The sequence below is a fragment of the Lissotriton helveticus genome, chromosome 11 (genome assembly GCF_964261635.1).
Source record: "Lissotriton helveticus chromosome 11, aLisHel1.1, whole genome shotgun sequence".
Taxonomy (NCBI): Eukaryota; Metazoa; Chordata; class Amphibia; order Caudata; family Salamandridae; genus Lissotriton; species Lissotriton helveticus.
In genome coordinates, this window is record NC_136072.1 from 450,059,719 (window position 1) to 450,077,619 (window position 17,901).

The 17,901-nt window shown below is 42.2% G+C and overlaps 1 protein-coding gene and 1 long non-coding RNA gene across 4 annotated transcripts in view; one reads left to right on the forward strand and one right to left on the reverse strand.

Moving 5' to 3' along the window:
- LOC144791305 (uncharacterized) overlaps nucleotides 1-1,861 on the forward strand; it is a 120,146-nt gene extending 118,285 nt beyond the window's left edge. Inside the window, exons 9-10 of the long non-coding RNA XR_013602356.1 lie at nucleotides 925-1,008; nucleotides 1,784-1,861. This is a non-coding gene — a long non-coding RNA (uncharacterized LOC144791305). The remainder of the gene's footprint in view (nucleotides 1-924; nucleotides 1,009-1,783) is intronic.
- The window catches only part of LOC144791304 (diacylglycerol O-acyltransferase 2-like), a 310,035-nt gene that overhangs the window by 65,154 nt on the left and 226,980 nt on the right, over nucleotides 1-17,901 (reverse strand). For all 3 annotated transcript variants that reach the window (XM_078665970.1, XM_078665972.1, XM_078665971.1), the window contains exon 8: nucleotides 5,775-5,977. In XM_078665970.1, coding sequence (XP_078522096.1) covers nucleotides 5,775-5,977 — 203 coding nt within the window. The remainder of the gene's footprint in view (nucleotides 1-5,774; nucleotides 5,978-17,901) is intronic.

Genomic DNA, 17,901 nt, shown 5'->3' on the forward strand with positions numbered 1-17,901 from the left:
CTGTCCTGGACCCAGGTTTCTCCCGTTTGAGGCTTCAGGGTGTCGGATAATTAATCGGATTGTAGTGGGAAGCCGCCTCACACCCGGAGCCTCCCGACTATGCTGCCGCCATACTCTGCTGCTAGCCACGCCCCCTCGACAGTATTCTTTTTTGACAGTATAAATTATTTTGCAGTTTAAGGAATGATTCTACTTATATTTTTTGGGTCCACAAAGAGTAGTGGCACCCTCGAATGGAGAGCTTTTTTGTCTATGTCTATTTCTACATTTCTACATTATGATTATAGCATTGAATCACGATGTGATATCCTTGCAGTTGATATATTGTGTGCAATATATCTTTTGAAATTTATTGGTGAATGTAGAAATATATTCTTTCTGAGAATTCTATTAAAACCGACAGAAAGATCGTCGGTGTAGTGTGATAGAAATTATTTCGTCAATTTCTTCTATTGAAGCATTTCGCTTCTGGGTTGGACCGTATGTTGCTGGGAGTTTCTTCAGAGTATAAAAAGAGAGCAAGATGGCATAACCCACATACACGAGTGGGAGCAAGAAGTTAAGATTGCTGATACGCCAATGTGTGGATTGTTTCTAAGAGGACAAATTGCTGTGGTTCTTTTTGAATGGATTGGTTAGCTTTTGGATATTGTATATTGGACAGCTTTCCTTCTAAAAAATGTATCATTGCAAGCAATGTACTTTTTTAAGGGTGATGTTTTGATGTTTTTGTTCTTTTTGAGAGGCGGGTAAAATCAGGCATTTATATAATTGACATAAGACAGAAACAGAAATGTCATATGTTTTTAATCCATTTCAGCCTGAAGAGAACCAATTGAAATTCGTAGTATCACTATCACTTAGATCAGAACATCATGAAGGATTGGATGACAATCTATAAAAAGTGTTATCATTTCCTTACAGACACCGGAATGGGGCAATCCGTGATCTTTAGTTAAGAATGTCTTCTGCTACACAATGGATGTAATTAACAATAAATTATACCAGGTATGACATAAAATCATGATGACAGTTAATTTAAGGGTCAAGTTTCTCTTGAAAACTATGTCTCAACATATATATTTTTTCAGTCCAAGGAAGTTTTGCTTTAGAATTAATTTGAGATAGAGGGCCTGATTACGAGTTTGGTGGATGGGCTACTCTGTCACAAATGTGATGGCAATCCCGTCAACCATATTACAAGTTCTGTAGGATATAATGGGATTGTAATACAGCGGACGGGATATCCATAACGTTTGTGACAGAGTAACCCTTTCCGCCAAACTTGTAAACAGGCCCATAATGAGGATTACGTTGAAAGCCAACAATAGGGATGCATTAGAGTAGTTGTCTTTCTGCAAATTTGAAATATGACTGGGACTTTGATTTAAATGTGCCTAATAATGTAAGACATTTGGAATTTAATTGATACACTTAATCTCTATGATATTTGTGGGAATTAAGAGAATGATATTTGATCATCAGGGACGTATAAAGATGAATAATTATAATACATCACCATCTTTATTTGCAGTTCATGATTTTTTTAATAGGTATTATGGATATGGAATCAAATGTTAAATCATAGGAAATAACCATTATTCTTGTTCTGAATTTCTTTCTACTTGCGTCGGACTTTGGAAACGTTATATTGTGCTGTTTCTAGTGGAAAATCTTAGAGAACCTGAGACATGAACCGTGATGTTAACTTGATGTTTTTCTATTATAAATCTGACCTTCAACATTATGATTTTAATATACTATTGTTCAATTAATTTTACAGCACTGAAGCAGAGGGTCATGCCGCAAAACACATTTTGGCTGCCTGTATAACAATTCAAATAAAGTTTGATTTTATTTAAATTACATAACCAGGATCAGAGTGGATTATTTTCGCATGATGAGACGCGTCAGTATTATTGCAAACTTCAAAAATAATTGAGATTATCTTCTACCTCCAACAAAGTTGACGTTATGTACAAAGACCGTGGGGGTAGGTCTTGGAGGAAAAAACGCCAGGCCTATCTCTTAACCCCAATCAGTCACTTGGCATCGTATGAAACCAATCAGTGTTAAAGTTGGTGATGGGGGGTCGCACTAAGAAACCTACTAAAGTTTCCAAAAGTGAAAGCCAGTTTTTCCCACCAGAGGAAGCTGTGGAGGTTTTACAAAATGCTGACAGGGTAAGGAGTGGCGAAGTCTTTATAGAATGAGTAGGATTGTGTTCAGAATAGTTATGGAAAGGCTTTAAATATGATTTGAGAGTTGATTTCCAATGGTTGAAAGATGGCACAGGTGTGCAGGCTGAGAAACCATTTGAACCTGCCTTCCATGACTACTGCACTTACATTTTCACACCTGCCAGATATTTCTGCACAATACCTAAGACGTCAAAAACATTCATGGCACCCACAATAACTGCCTTGGGCGTGCAGCTGTAAGTTTTCAACCTATGTGGACCCAAAGAATGAGGAAGGGTCCTCTTCTTTTGCTCTGCCGGCATTTTACTAGATGCATCAATACAGTTTACAAAATATTCCTTCCATGCCAACAACTTTAAGGAAGGTTTTTAACTCCAAGACCAACAGACATGAAGTGGCCTAATCATGACGTTCTGTTGTGCTATGACTGGCACAATGAAACTGTGTAGCACCGCCTTCTGGTTAAATGATCATAAGAAGGTTATAAAAACAGTATTTCTGTTTTTTCCCCCCAAAAAATCCCAACTTATACGTTTACAGACCTCACCTTCCATGACCAAAACAAGAATATTCTCTCTGATCCTGCTGAGGCACTGAAAATATCTGCGTCAATCCGTAATTATCAGTCTTATTAGTAGCACATGCACACACTGATTCAAAATGGCACTTGCGTATGGTCACGCTGTGTGACCCAACATGCACACGTAATGACGCGTTAGCGTCAAAATGCTTCACCCTGCGATTGCAAAATTACTAATGACCCCAAAACCTTCAGAGAAAAGCCCCTCTGTTTTGCAAGATTGTTTTTGAAAATCAAAAAAGTTTGGTGAGCGGCTACCTGAAAACATGGCGGCTGTCAACAAACTTTCAGCATCATCACCGTAGCCACCATGAGACAGCTCCTGTGAACATACAGAGAACCCCACAGGGATGGTCCTCTATCCATGAGAGTAGAGAACGAAATGTCCTCCGCCAACTTGATTTTTTTTTTTTTTTTGTAAACACATTTTATTCACATTTTCAATCACCTGTGTTATTACACCTCAGGTACATATTATACTCAGGCATCTACTGCTTAATGTATGTCAAAAATACAATAATATAATAATAACATAATATGTCCTCCGCCACCTTGATGGACAGAGTAAATACGGTCATACTCTAAATCAGACTTTTAATATTATTTATGGTGGCACCTCCATAAAACCACTTTTTAAGGCTCATAAGGTCCTATTGCTTTTTACTGATCTACAGCTCTCATCTCCCAGCAAGTGGAGGAAATCCCTCTGCAATGTTGTAAAATCTTGGTTGAGGAGAGAAAGGAGACCTTGCTCTCATTGAATAGATCTTTAAGAGAAGCAAATTGGGAGCTTCAAGAGAAGTAAATGAGGAGTGGGTTCCTCCTCTATTTTTCATATTGGGCCTAGTTATGATTTGCATGGTATTTGCTGCTTGGATCCCAGCATCTATTAACGGGCTATGAAAGTTACAGATTCTGGAATGCAGAATAAAATGTGTACCAGGTACTAACCAGGCCTACTGCCTCCTGTTTCACCAAGTTACAGACCCATAATGGGCCCTTTTTCAATCCCACTTACCACCTGCTCAGAGTAGGTTCTAAAAGGAGCAGGGTTTAGCTGCAGGTCATGAGGCGGGTAGGGTGGTGGGGGAGGCGTTGGTGGTCTTTGGAGACATTTGTGAGGCAGGGGTGAGCCTTGCCTCCTCCGCCTGTGGTGCAGATGTAGCTGGGTAAAGGCCATAGCCCTTAGCTCTATTCAACAATGGATTTACCAGGTGCAGTGCTTCACCCATAAAATTAGGTCTATCGACCCACTAACTTCGATCTGGTAACTCCCAACATCTCGTAGTATGGCAGAGAGGTATGCATCTACCACCCCCTAGGGATACGACTTTCACCTCCTTGTACTGAAGTCCACTGAGTTTTAGTAACTACAGAGACTTGATAGCATCTTTGCCACTAGATGAATCCTGTGGAATTGTATCTCAAGTGGTGGACACAACAATTGGCTCTTGAACCCGGTGGTCTTTGATTTAAAGACTGGTGGGCCTATTTCATTAGTGACTTTGTCGTCCAGTGAGTATTTTAGCAAAACGTTGAAGAGTGTCCTCCTAAAAGATGCTGTCAACCAGAATTTTGCAAATGGCAATAACACAGAAGAAGAAGTTGAAGAGTGAAGCCAATCTACAATAAAGCATTTCTAAATGCAATGCTCAGACTAGAGGTAACAATGAATCCCACAGGGCCTACCAACGAAGACAGCAAGAATGTCTATAGAATACGGCAAAATTCACAGTGGAAAAACATGTAAACAAAGGGACAAAGAGCATACTGGAAGAAAGGTACCTAGAAGCATTGTGACACACAATAGTGTTGTCAGCAGCACCTTATGCACCCAATGAGGTGGATAAAATGAAACCATGTGCCCATGAAGTGGAGAAATCCATGACAGAAATATTAATTCCCATAGAGCTGCATGAGAAAGTGGCAATGATGGATTAGGGCCTGAAAAAAGAAAGCGCCTCTCCCAACATTGCACCATTGAAATCCACATAAGCACCAACCTCAGCTATGGTGTTTCCACATGCCTCCTCCTTCTACCGCCACTGACCTGCAGGAGCACCCTCCATGCCCAAACACTGTGGTAGAAGAGAGCAGCACCACACCACCCGCCTGTCGGTGAGCGCTGGAATTTGCACCACAGCGTTCATAGAAGCTGCAGAAATTCTCACAGTGACAAACTTCAGGTACACACTCAGCTGCACGCCCAGATCCTTCTGGCTAGAGGTTCAATTGCAGACTCAGGACATAAAAGGACCCCAATATTGTGAGATCATCTCTCATTTTTTATGAAATGCCCTAAAATACCAGGTTTCTGGGGAAGAAATTTTGAAGACATCTTTAGAGCATTTGAGGGAGAAAAAACCCAATATACCACTTAAAGGGTTTGATGCAGCTAATGATAAACTTAAAATCCCACGGGAAATGGAAAACATGTCATTGAATAGAAGCAGAAGGTTTGTTCTTTGAACCTGCAAGGAGGATTTACATAGTACAGCGACTTGATGTTCAAAGGGCCCAGAAACGAGTAGCTCCTTGAAAAGGTATGAGAGATCAAGCAACACACTAGAAGCTTTTTATTGCCAACTGATTTCTCTGGACATGCCTACATCTTCTACTATTTTGTCTTTAGGCAAGGTTAACTTATACTTCTAAAAGCAAAATGCAAATTAACTTCTATTTAATTTGGTAATCTTACTTTCTGGCATAACTTTATTTTGACAAAACGTATGCAAGTATAGGTGATGAAACAAAAAGAGGCAGAGGAGTGAAGTTTAGCAGACAATCGGATTTAAGGAATATTAGGACATGAAAGGGCAAAGAAGGGGAAAAAAAGTTTAACGCTCTTTGAACTGTACTTATTATCAATCTATTTGAACATTTAAACCTAAAAAAAAATCAATGGATATTCGATACAAATACAAAAATCCACTTCTGACTCTCCTGTGCCTCCCATCTCTCCCCACCAGTAGTAACTGAAAATGAATACAAACCGACAGTAGTGATCGGCCTTCGAAATGGTAAGATGCCTTTGGAAGTGCTTGAGAAGATCCCACGGCCGATGAAGACACACGGAGCAAACCCAATCCATTTCTTAAAGAGACTCTGAACAGTTCTTTTCCAGCTGCCATCTTGAAATAGACACTGATTATAGATTTCATTCTCCCCAAAAGAATACACGGGCACAAGGGCAGTCCTAAAAAATGAGAAAATACTTTATGTTATACAGTGAGAAGCAAATAGAGTATCTTAAAAATGAATGTGTCTCCTTTGCCATTTTGACTAAATGTAAACTACAATAAATTAACACAGTTTTGAAAGTCTAATGCATTTTTGTTGATATGGGATAATAATATGAACAAAAATGCATACAATATCTTTCTCGCTTTGTTTAGGCAAAAACATTTATAACCATTCTTGTGAAAATCTTTGTAAAATCAGCTTGGCTGATACAGATTTCTGTACAAATACACGATTAGATGTATTCCGCCATCGTTTTTGGAGATCTCATTGCGTGAATACTCTTTGTATGCCAGTGGCAGCTCCTCCGCTAAGGCGGAGGAGCGTTGCCCCACTGCGCAAAAAGGAAAAATAAAATCACAATAGCGTATCGTTATTGTCATTTTATTTTTTCCTATTGCATGCAGTCAACTGCCTGCGTGGGACGGGGCTGGCCAGAGCAGGGGAGGAGGAGTGGTTTGCACTCCCAAAGTGCGCATGAACTGTTTGGCCAGCCCTCTTGGGCAGACCAAACAGACATGCGCACTTTGCATATTCCTACCAGGCTGCATTACACCGCCTGGTCAGGAACATGCACAGGCTCCCTGTTACACTCTGAGCGCTGATCCATGGCACTCAGACCAATCGGCTCAGGGCAGCCTGTGTGCCGGGTACTTACTTCCTTCTGCTGCTAGACTGCAGAAAGGAAGAGGAGACAGAGGAGGCTGCGACCAGCCGTTCTGAGGTAAGCATATTTTTTGTTAATTAACCCCCCTCCCCCACCTCGTCCCACCACCCCCATCCGGTGGCAGCTGCTACTGTTGTATGCTTCAAAAAGCTATCCTCTTGTCCCATGAAGGAAGGGAGATTCTTCTCTCATCTAATTTAAGCATGTGATAAGCATGGGTTTCTAAGGGGTAGCGCACAATCTGTATCTAACATTCCTTTGAGAGTCTGTGAGCTATGTGGCTGTCGCCCTGTCTATTCTCAGCACTCCATCACGTGCGAGTCCTCCTAGTTCTCAGCACTGTTGCCAGACGCAGACTCCAAGGGTTGCATGCCGCTTTCATCTGCACTGCGAACTATGTAACTTTCAACCCTACTCTGTTGGAGTATTCTTTTAATGGTCAGCTACGAGTAACCCTCATTTGTTCATCCTTATTGCCTGTCAAATCCCATATGACTGCAGATCATATTTTCACCACCATATGCATATGTCACTTTTTGCAGATCTCATATGCTCCTGGGTTAATTGAAATATTCTAACACTTGCTTGACTAATCTCTTCAGTGAATTCGTAGGATCTTTAATAAAAACAACTTTGTTGCTTCTGTTCCAAATAATAGTGTCGCGATGATAACTATTAATTCAATAATATGTTGAAGTGCTGTTGACAGCATGGGCAATTAAAATAGGATTTTTATGTTTAGATCCTACCGGGCACATGGACACAATCAAATTGGCCTTACTCTGCTCTTTTGCTAACTTTCTTGTAGTGCTTAATTTGAGCTGGTGGTTTCTGGTGCTCGGCACAGTTACTTAATTGTCAACACCGGCACTTTCACAGTTTGCCACATGGTGGTGCTGTTGTCAATTTTGAGATGAGCACAACAATAGTTGTTTGGTAAATCAATATACATTAAAAATGACTAATACCTGCCACTCAACTATTCTTATAGCTTTGAGTGGCCTGGATAGTCTGAATTGTCACACTTGCAGTAGGTGTGTTGGTACTGTGATTAGCAGCGTTGGCAGGGGCAATGGGTGATCTAACATGCAGTGGCTGCCTGAAGAGGGCTCTGGAACTTATTTTATTTTACAAATTAACCACTGCTTTCTTGAATATACACATCTTTACCTTCTAAATGTTTCTACTGTGTGAGTACTTGGTCAGATAGCACATATTGATACCTGTTTCGTATTGTTTTTGCTAAAACTTCAAAATGAATTTAAAATTCCTATCTGAATAAAATATACTGCTTTTATAAGAACATGCCGCATTTTTCAAGAATTGGCTGTACAGTTTTTAACATGAATCAGATGAAATGAATGTCTAAAAAATATACCACAGTGAACTATAGATATTTACATTCAATGCTGTTGCCAGCCTCTTCGTTAACTCTGTGGCTCTTGTGTGAATCCTATGAATACACATTATAGCGTTGTAGAGTGTTGCTATAATGTCGCACACCTCTTGAGGCAATGTCATCTTCTGACTTTAGTTACTTTCCAATCTGTAGGTTTTTATTCAGATTTATGCAGATAGAGGCCAAATATATATGCAAATCAGTCTTAGACCTACCACATAATGAATATTCACTGCTAAACCATGTCCCATCAGCATAGGAACACAAGCAACGTCAAATATGTTTCAACTTTGTTAGGCCTCATAAGTGAGTTGCAACATGAGTGCTACGGCACAGTGAGCTTTGGGACCCATGTATGAACATACACATACCACCTAGAGGCATAGCTTACTCAGTGCAATTCGGGGGCGGGGTGAATCTAAAATGTCCCAACTAAAAAAGCACAGTGAGCTGCAGGGAGGGCGGTATAGCGGTGAGATGACCAGGGTTTGGGATGGACTGTTTCAATGGGGAAATGCGTCAATAAATATTTGCATTAGGTGGGCCTCGGTCTAGAGTGACACATTGGGTGAAAAATTATGGATTGAAATGCTACCACAAGTGAATGCCACTGATTAGACTATTTGAAAACATTCATCCGATCACTTTTTGGATGCTTGATTGGCAGTAGTATGCTTGGAAATCCGAGACGTCCAAGAATACTGTTGCCAATGTTTGTGAATTCCAAAAAGTGGATTTGCCCACACTCACAAAGTTCTTATATGGGTGCAGATTTACTACTTTTTGGTAAATCAGTAATTATATATATTTAAGTTTATGATCCAAAACATGAACAAGTTAAGGTAAAACCTCTTAGTAAGATCAGAACAACAAGAAAAACAGATACAAACATAGCAGATCCAACTCAGGGCCCCACACCCAACTACAAAGCCAAGAATGCATTTTGGCAGTGTCACACCCCAAACACCCCCTGAAGCTGCAAGATTTGGACAGTCCATTATAAAGGCAGTAAGAGTCTTGTTTTCTCTTGTTTCTTTGTATAATTGTGTCTCTAACATCTGTAGTGTTTCTTCTTGTGGAATACTGGCATATAGAGATTTCACATCAAGTGTTACTAGATGAGACTATATAGTAACCTTCAATGTGGAATCTCTACATACATTCTTTATAACGGACTGTGCACATCTTCCCATGATTTTGTTTTTCTTTTTCAAGATTAACTATACTGGAAAGTTATAGCACTTCGATGGGCAGTACATTTGCCCCAGGCATGACAAATCTGTACATGCATAGTTTTGAGTGTGTCCACATATGTCCGATTGACAATTTATAGCAGGCTAATCTTAAATTTTGGGAGACAATAAATCGATTATATCATTATCTAGGAAGGTGACTCAGAATTGCTTCTTCAGTTTACACATAAACACCAGGAATGAGTATATACACATTTTACCTGTGAATATAGCAAGACTCATTTACCATTCCCTGATTTGCTGCTATATCCAGAAGTTGGGTACATTCATTCTGAACTATAAAGAAAACCAACGGCATGAAATTTCCCATTTTTATATGACAGCTTCCATCCGAGAGGGCTACTGAACAATCTACCAGTTGGTCAATTTCCAATTTTTGAAAGAAAGTTGAAATTGTTCTGAGATTGAAAAGTATTAAGGACACGCCAATGAATTGAGCAATAATCTGATACAGAGAGATTAGCTAGCTCACCTTGTCCGCAAAGCAGCTAAGAGAGACAGGAACAACCACAGAGACTCACTACTCGAAAACAACCCCAAACCTACAGCTGACAGAATGGTATTTATGAATACCTTCAGCCATATAAAGAGTACCATCATAAAGGTGGCAATGAAGTATTGATGTATTCTCAATATGGGTGAGAAGGTTCTGGATAAACCAATGTTTGCCTTCAAACTTAGTAGACATCTAAAGGACATGTTGGTACATACTAGACCGTGTGCACTACACAAAGACCATTAAAATACTTACTGGGCCCTTCCAAAAGTGAGAGGTCACTTTCTATGTGGGTCAAGTTCAGTGTATCATCTTACCTGACAAACAATGGAGATTGACTTAGGGCTGACCATACCCCAGATCCTCAAAACCCACACTTACTGTAATGTGAGAGGTATTATATATCTGATTCAATGCCCGTGTAACCTATACTATATAGGGATGACCACCTGAACAATAAAGATGAGTATAACAGAACACTTTAGCACAATAAGATGTAAATGATCAGGCACTAAATTGATTAAACACTTAATTCACAGCACAATGAGAATGATCTACAGTGGAAAGGAATTGATAAAGCTACCTTTAACTTGGTGTCCTATGGTTTGGAAAGCCTGCTGTTTCAAAGGGAACAACGCTGGGTATGTCTTTAGAAAAGGCATATTACAGGATAAAATGATGGCTTACTTTGGAATGCACTATCATAGTTACATATTCAGAGAATTGTTATCTACCCGAAGTTGCCTTCTTCATAAACCTGTATCCTGCTTCTGAATGGAAATTTGTAGAGCATTATGCTTACTTATATTATCTCAATCTCACCTTTCTCTTTTGTTTCACCCATCCAATATGGCAATTACACAAAGACTCTAACATCAAAATATTACAACTGTCATTTCATTGAAAGTGATTAAGAATTTTGATATTCTGGTCAGGAATACGTTCGTTTTTAGAGAGTTCCACAAAACACTCTCTACAATAAACACAAGGCTGTCTTTAACCAACTCAGACGTAATTGAAATACATCACCCTTTGTACTATATTTCCAATTAAGCACCATCTTCTCTCTTTCTCCGACCCTTCTTTGTTTCACTTATCTAATATAGCAATCACACAAAGCCTCTATCATTCAAATATCACAATCGTCATTTAATCACAGGTGGTTAAGAAGTTGACATTCCTGCTCTTTAAAAGTATTTTTCATGTCATTTTTCAGAAAACTTAAGACAAGACTTTTTATAAAATAAATACATTGCTGTCTGAAACTAACATGGATGCATTTACAACACATTGTGTCTTGGACGACATTTCCCATGAAGCACTAGATGTTCTTACGTATATGTGCGTTGGTATGTCTATTACGAGGATACCTGACCTCCTCAAAATGGAGGCTCACTGCTTCCTCGTTGGGCACTCCAACTATGGAACAGTATCGGTCTTTGATGGGTGAATAATAAGAACCCCCGGCCGCACCCCTCCTTTGTGCCTGCGATGGATGATTCTACTTGTATGACATAAGTAGCTAGGAGTCTCTCATCTAATCTGATGAAAGAGAATGTTGTACCCATTAAAAGTTGAAAACAAATTTGTCATTTGACATTACACTTGTAATTGACTTACACAACAAACTCTCACTACTTAAATCGATCAATATATTGCTTGTTAAACGAAGATGAGACAATAACTTTGGTTATTTTTGTTTCTTTTTACATTTTTGTATTTGTAGCCCTACTGTTATAGATTTGCCTTGAAAGTTAGCTCGAGTTGAAGTACAAAACCAAACAATTGTGGCTAAGCAGACATTCTAAAATGTTATGCCGGTGCTTCATGTTTTTTTCTATTTGATCTTTACACCTGTGGTGCTTAGGATCACATATGCATGATCACGGATACGCACTACCAAGGAAGTGTGGTTGTATGGTGTATACCATATTGTTCATGCGTAAAATGTATCTCTGTGTGGTTTTTCATGGTTACGACGCGATGGTGGACCACTTCACTCCTGATATGTGTGTGGGACACGGTCTAGTATCTGCTGAATAGGACTCTATAGATATACTTATTCCTTCCGCTTTGTAGAGTGATATATGATTTAGGTACCAAAGAATGCCAAGATGCTCTTGATAGGATCACGAGTATGACAGAAACATGTTGATCTCTCTCATACTGGGTTGAAGTTTCTCACTTCCCTTTACGTTTTTAATCTATCCCTTGAAGGCACCAGAATAAAGATTCTTTTGAGTGGGACGATGCGTGACGGATGCTCCCAGGTAGTCTAGGCCGAGGGGGCACAACCACCCCGCCGCTTGGGAGCTGGTCCCGAGGCCTGCTACTCGCCGATTTTGAAAGCATCCTGTGGTGTGCCGATGCCCACATAGGCCCTAAATAGGCTCACCCTCCGCAAAGGAGGGGGTAGGGCGTATCTATCAAATGCCCCCTCATTGCGGAATGGACCCCCTATAGGTTCCAAAAGCCTGAAGTATGCCGAGAGTGGGGGGGGGGGGGCCCACCCCCCAGAAACAGCCTCGGCAATGTCGCCTGGGCGATATGGGACCTACCCTGCAAGTGAGCCTACGACCTTGCCACAAACAAGAGGCAGCTGCTGCCCGCGGGACCTCATCCTTCAATCCCCGGCCCCCGTCCTGCTCCCTAACCTCCGAACCCCCAAGGCCTTCACTACTTGCAATTGCGCGAGGCCGGGGCAGGAGCTGGGACGGTGACCCCCACGGGCCAGTGAGGAGACCCCTACTAGGTCGGGGAAGGAGGGGGAATAAAACAAGGGCCGCACTGACTGACCTCGTGGTCAAACGACCTCGTTGCAGAAGCAGCAGCAAACGGCGTCAGGGTGAGGGGACAGCGGACAAAGCGGCCGCTCGGTGGGCGGGGGAGGAATATATACTCTCCCTCGCCCACACCAGGCCGTAATTGACGCGCGGGACCCTCCGGGGTCTCAAAGCGCTAGGCTGCCCCGTGTGCCATCTTGTGGCACTACGGTGGCCGCCCTCTTACTTGTGTCCCCTTGCGGGGATATGTTGGTCGGCCTGCAGAATAAAGATTCTTTTCGCCTAGCACTCTGCACTCCTCACTCACACAAAATACATCCCTAAGGACCATACCCTCAAAAAACACTCCTCAAGAGCTTTTCCCCTAATGGAGGAGTTGCATCCGACACTAGATACCTTTGGTTCTGGTGTGAGGAGGGACGCAACGATGAAGCACGCCACCTTTGGGTGGGTGAGGGTCATCGTCCTAAAAAAAGAAATTGCTTACAGTACAGGGACACACACTTTCATAGTCCCATACATACCTTGCTATGTTTAGTTATACAGGACTCCCCACCAGGTACATTATAAGCAGGTCATTGGAAATATTCCACTGTGCTGCCACAGCATTTTTTAGCAAAATATTGTGTTTGCCGCTTTTGCCACAACATTTTGTTTCTTGCTCAAACTGTTCAAAAGTTACTGAAAATGAAGCAGCATGCCTTGCCCAAAGCACAGGTTGATTGGTCACCTTTCTGTTGCTTATTGCTAATATTTGGACGTTAAACTGGTGCTAATGATGTACAACCTATGTCCAGACAGTGCTACCAAGTGTAGAAATGGGAAAGTAATTCTATCACAGAATGCTTCACATTACGCTACATAATTTGCCTTTCCTTGTTGCATAATTTAGTCAACCCTGCCTCATAATTTGACCTTACCCTGCCGCATAATTGCAGTGGCCCTGATTATGAGTCTATATCAACCTATTTCGGAGTGCTTGCCCTTAGGGAAGCATCTGACCTCTCTATTTTCGTGTAACTCATCGGTGACTTGCAGTATAGTTTCAAGTACATTTGGGGTTGCTTTATCCCATGTATTTTGTCAGTGGTATGGCTAACAAACACTAAATTCATCATTATTGCAAATAACATGGAAACAGAAGTATACTTCATTGTATAACAGATCAATAACACTAAAAGGAAGCATTGATTTCAAGGTCAGAGTGGGGTGTTTCTGACATATGTGCCCAAACTCACACAATAAGTGAATGTGCGATAAGGCCTGTAAAGATATGTGTGTCTAACATTGGGCTAAGAAGGCTGGATACATGCCAGATTTTCAGCATACTGTCCTTCATTTAGATGTATTGCGTGTAGATTTGTAATAAGCGGATATGCTAAATGTCTGGCATGGATCTAGCCACTCTACATGTTGAACCCTTTGGTCTATGGCATGGGAAAACCAGTGCATGATTTGTAAAAGAATAAGTGCTGCGGCTTAAATTTTCTAAGAAACCCGCCAGTGCCACATGTTGGGGTAGCTGAATACCAAGGCTTTCTACACTTTGTCTCACGTCACAATCTTTTTCATTCACAGACATACTCTCCCTGTCCCTATATTACACTCTTGTTTGTTCCTTTTCATCTGAGGTTTATCCTTTTGCCACTGTTTTCACATCTTTCACATCCTGCTTCCATGGATGTCATTTAGGGGTCACCAGAGGTCGCAATTGCGACCCCTTGCTTGCCCCTGCTTACCCTTGGCACTGCCTTTGCGCCCCTGGCCTCCGAGGTGGCAACATCAGGGCGATAAACGTAGGGGTGTCTCGCATTATCAGAGTCAGGCTCTAACCTCGTTTTCTGCTTATTTTTATTACAATAATAGTGAATACTTGGTTTATTATTCACTACTAGTGTAATAAAAACTGGAGCAGCAAGATCTGGATCTTCACTGGCACCTTAGATGAGAAAAATAAAATGGTTTTAATGTATGTTGTGTGGGTGAAAGTGAGTGGTGAGAGTGAGTTTGGCTGGCAGAGCGTCTATATGTGTGAGCATGTATGTTTATATAAGAGATCAAAATGAGTGAGTAAGTATAAGTGAGTCAGAGTAAGAGTGAATTGAAGAATGTGAATGAGTGATTCAGGGCGAGAGTGAGTGCACAAGAGTGGGTGAAAATGAATGAGCGCAAGTCAGTGCTAATAATTGAATGGGCGTGAATAAGTGAATGTAAGTGAGCATGTGTTATGCTTGAAGATCGCTGTTGGAGCTTGCATGCTTCTTGACTTATCGAAGCACCCTTTACAGAATGTTGATACTAGAATATTGGAGGCAATGCTTGCATATGGGATACCCTTGACAAAATGCTACTGCTGGCACTCTGTAGGTAAATTGTGGCATGGAAACCCCATGAAAAAATGCCAGTGCTGGCCTCCTGGAGGAAATTCTTGGCATAGTTGGCCCCTGTGGCAAATTGCTTGTGATGGCACATTGGAGGAAATTGTTGGCATATGGGAAGACAGCTGTGGTAAGGTCATGGGGCTGTCCATGACAAAATGTGGTCCCGGACATATTAGAGATTAACCTTTGACATAAAGGACCTCCATAGTGCAAGAGAAGCAGTATTAGGAATATTCTGGTACTGGCATATTGTATGTAATGTTTGGGGAAAAGGGGCCACCATGACAAAATGCTGGTCCTAGCAATGGAGGTATTTTTTTACATAAGGGGGCACCCATAGGATATTTAAAAAACACAATTGGGTATTGAAGGGTTAAAATAATTCAGAATGATGGGAATGCTCAAAGCTTGGTGCCTGACCGGGACAGCATTATTACTGATGCACATGTTTGAGGAAGCGTAAGGGACATTTTCTCAGTTTTCACAAAAAAACCACTGATGCACTGAGCTACCCAATTTCCCCAACCCTCTGTAAAAGCAGGCATGCCGGAATAGACAGGCACGCAGAGAGGAGTGCATGCATTCAGATGCACCTAGACACATACGGGAGGGACAGGCACACTGGTATACAGGTATAAATACACATACATGCACACAATGACGGACGTACGCTCAAAGGTACGTGAAAATGTGCGTGTGTCTTCATGTATCTGCAAACAGACATCCGCCAGAGTTCAGTTACACAGCTCTCCCTGCCTAAGCATTTACAATGCAACGGTCTCGCCTTTGCCAAAGTTAGAGCTATTGGCATTGTAAATGACAACATTTTTATTTATGTGTTGCTTTTGAAAACAGATAAATAAATGGCATTTACATTTACAATGTCAATAGCTTAATGGTGGTGGATGTGGATGTGGTGGTGGGTGTGCTGGTGGTGGATGTGGTGGTGGTGGTGCATGTGGTGGATGTGGTGGTGGATGTGGAGGATGTGGTGGTGGATGTGGTGGTGGTGGATGTGGTGGTGGATGTGGTGGTGGTGGATGTGGTGGTGGTGGATGTGGTGGTGGATGTGGATGTGGATGTGGTTGTGGTGGATGCGCCTCAAAGCCACCTCTCGCTCCCCGCAGCGCTGTGCCGGAGGTCGATGGGCACGGAAGCAGGAGCTGGGCGAGAGTGCGAAACTCAGAAGTAAAAGCATCCGCCCCCCCAAGGTGCCCTGCCCAGGAAGGAGGAGCTGTGGCCGCCTAGCCATGAGCAAAGCAGAAACTTCGATGTTGAGAGTGTGTGGGGGGGGGGCAAAAGCCAATCAGTGAACCCCTGAAGCCCAATGCTACTTAAATAAAGTATTTCCTTTGATATTAACTAAAGGTCACTGATAACTTGTCCCCTTAACGCAACAGTTTCTCGCGTATAAGCACATCAGACAGCAGGAGTTACTTCGGCATAATGACATCGGAAGGATGACAGGCCGAGTTGGCCTTTCTTGAATTCGAAGGTGTAAGTGCAGATCACATGTAAATCAGGAGCATGAGTTTACTCAATCACCCACTTTATTTAAATAACTGACAAATCGGCAGCTCTTTGCCAGCTGTCCCTCAGAGGAGGTAATTGGCATCAGCAAAAGGCTTCAGGGAAAAATATCCAGCGATTTAACGTTCCGAATAATGGTGGGGGGGGGGAGAAAAACGCACACGATTATTTCAGGTGCATCACCGTTATGCGCAAACATTTTCATGTTAATTTCAAACTAAGCAACGTTTAACAGCAGTACGTAGCTCACAAACTTCGTGCGAAACTGGTTTCTAAGTGCTCTCTGCATTCTCCCTTCAATAGGCAATAAAACTGCTGATGGCACCACTATTAATTGACAGGAATCACACAATGTGCCAAGAATCCAAGACAAAAACTGAGATCTCCCTTGTCGCATTTATAGATACCCAGAAAGCCCATTGCCGACGACACCCTAAAACAGTTTTCTTGAAGGGGGGGTGAGAACAAAATTACCAAAGAAATCTCACCGGCACTTTGGACGGGGTTACCGTTCGTTCAGTGTGAGGTGCAGCTAGCAGGGAGCTGTAATGTACGTGCGTGGGGGCAGTAGGGGGGCCGGGGGCTTTGGCGTCGACCTGTCGTGCCTTGAGGTGCAGCCCCGTGTTCATCTGTGCAGTTTAAAACTGTGGCAAGGTCCCGTGGCTCGCCACAACTTTGTACAGGAGCAAAGGGGTACAGTTATCTAATATCAACAAACACCTCACAGGGTGGGCTTAGAATAGGAACAAGAAACCGAGCAGAGCGGGGAGTGTGGAGACAGAAGACAGAGGAAGACGCCGAGAACAGAAGAGGGTCAGCAAAAAATAAACAAAATTTACCAGCAAGGAGGGTGCAGAAAGCGACAGTTTTGAACAAACACACAATTTATTAGTGTGTTTTTCTACAAGAGGGGCCCGTTGCCTCTCCCGACGTCAGAGAGATTCACAATTAGAGACGGTTCTTGAACACACAGGTTGCCAAATAACTTCAACAGTAATGAAATTCCCTGGGAGGCTGCGCTGCACTGTCCTTCCTGCCTCCGGCGGGCGCTCCGTCCACACACTTCGGTCAAGATGACGGACTAGCGGCTTCAAATAAAGAGTTAGAGACAGAGGCTATCTTAGCCCAGGGGCGGCTCTGAAGTTTGTCGTCACGGTGGGAGACTGGAAGGGGGGGGAGGGCTGGGGTTGCTGGGGACGCTGAGGCTGCGACAGGAGACAAAAGGGTGAAGTTCTGGTATTTTAAGTTGCAATTTGAAAATCAAGGCAGTCTCTTGCTCGTTCCGAGTATGCTGGTGCATGTTTGATGCAGAACAAAGGAACCACCGTCAGCACCGACAAAACCGATAGAGAGGCATAAAAAAAAAGCCGA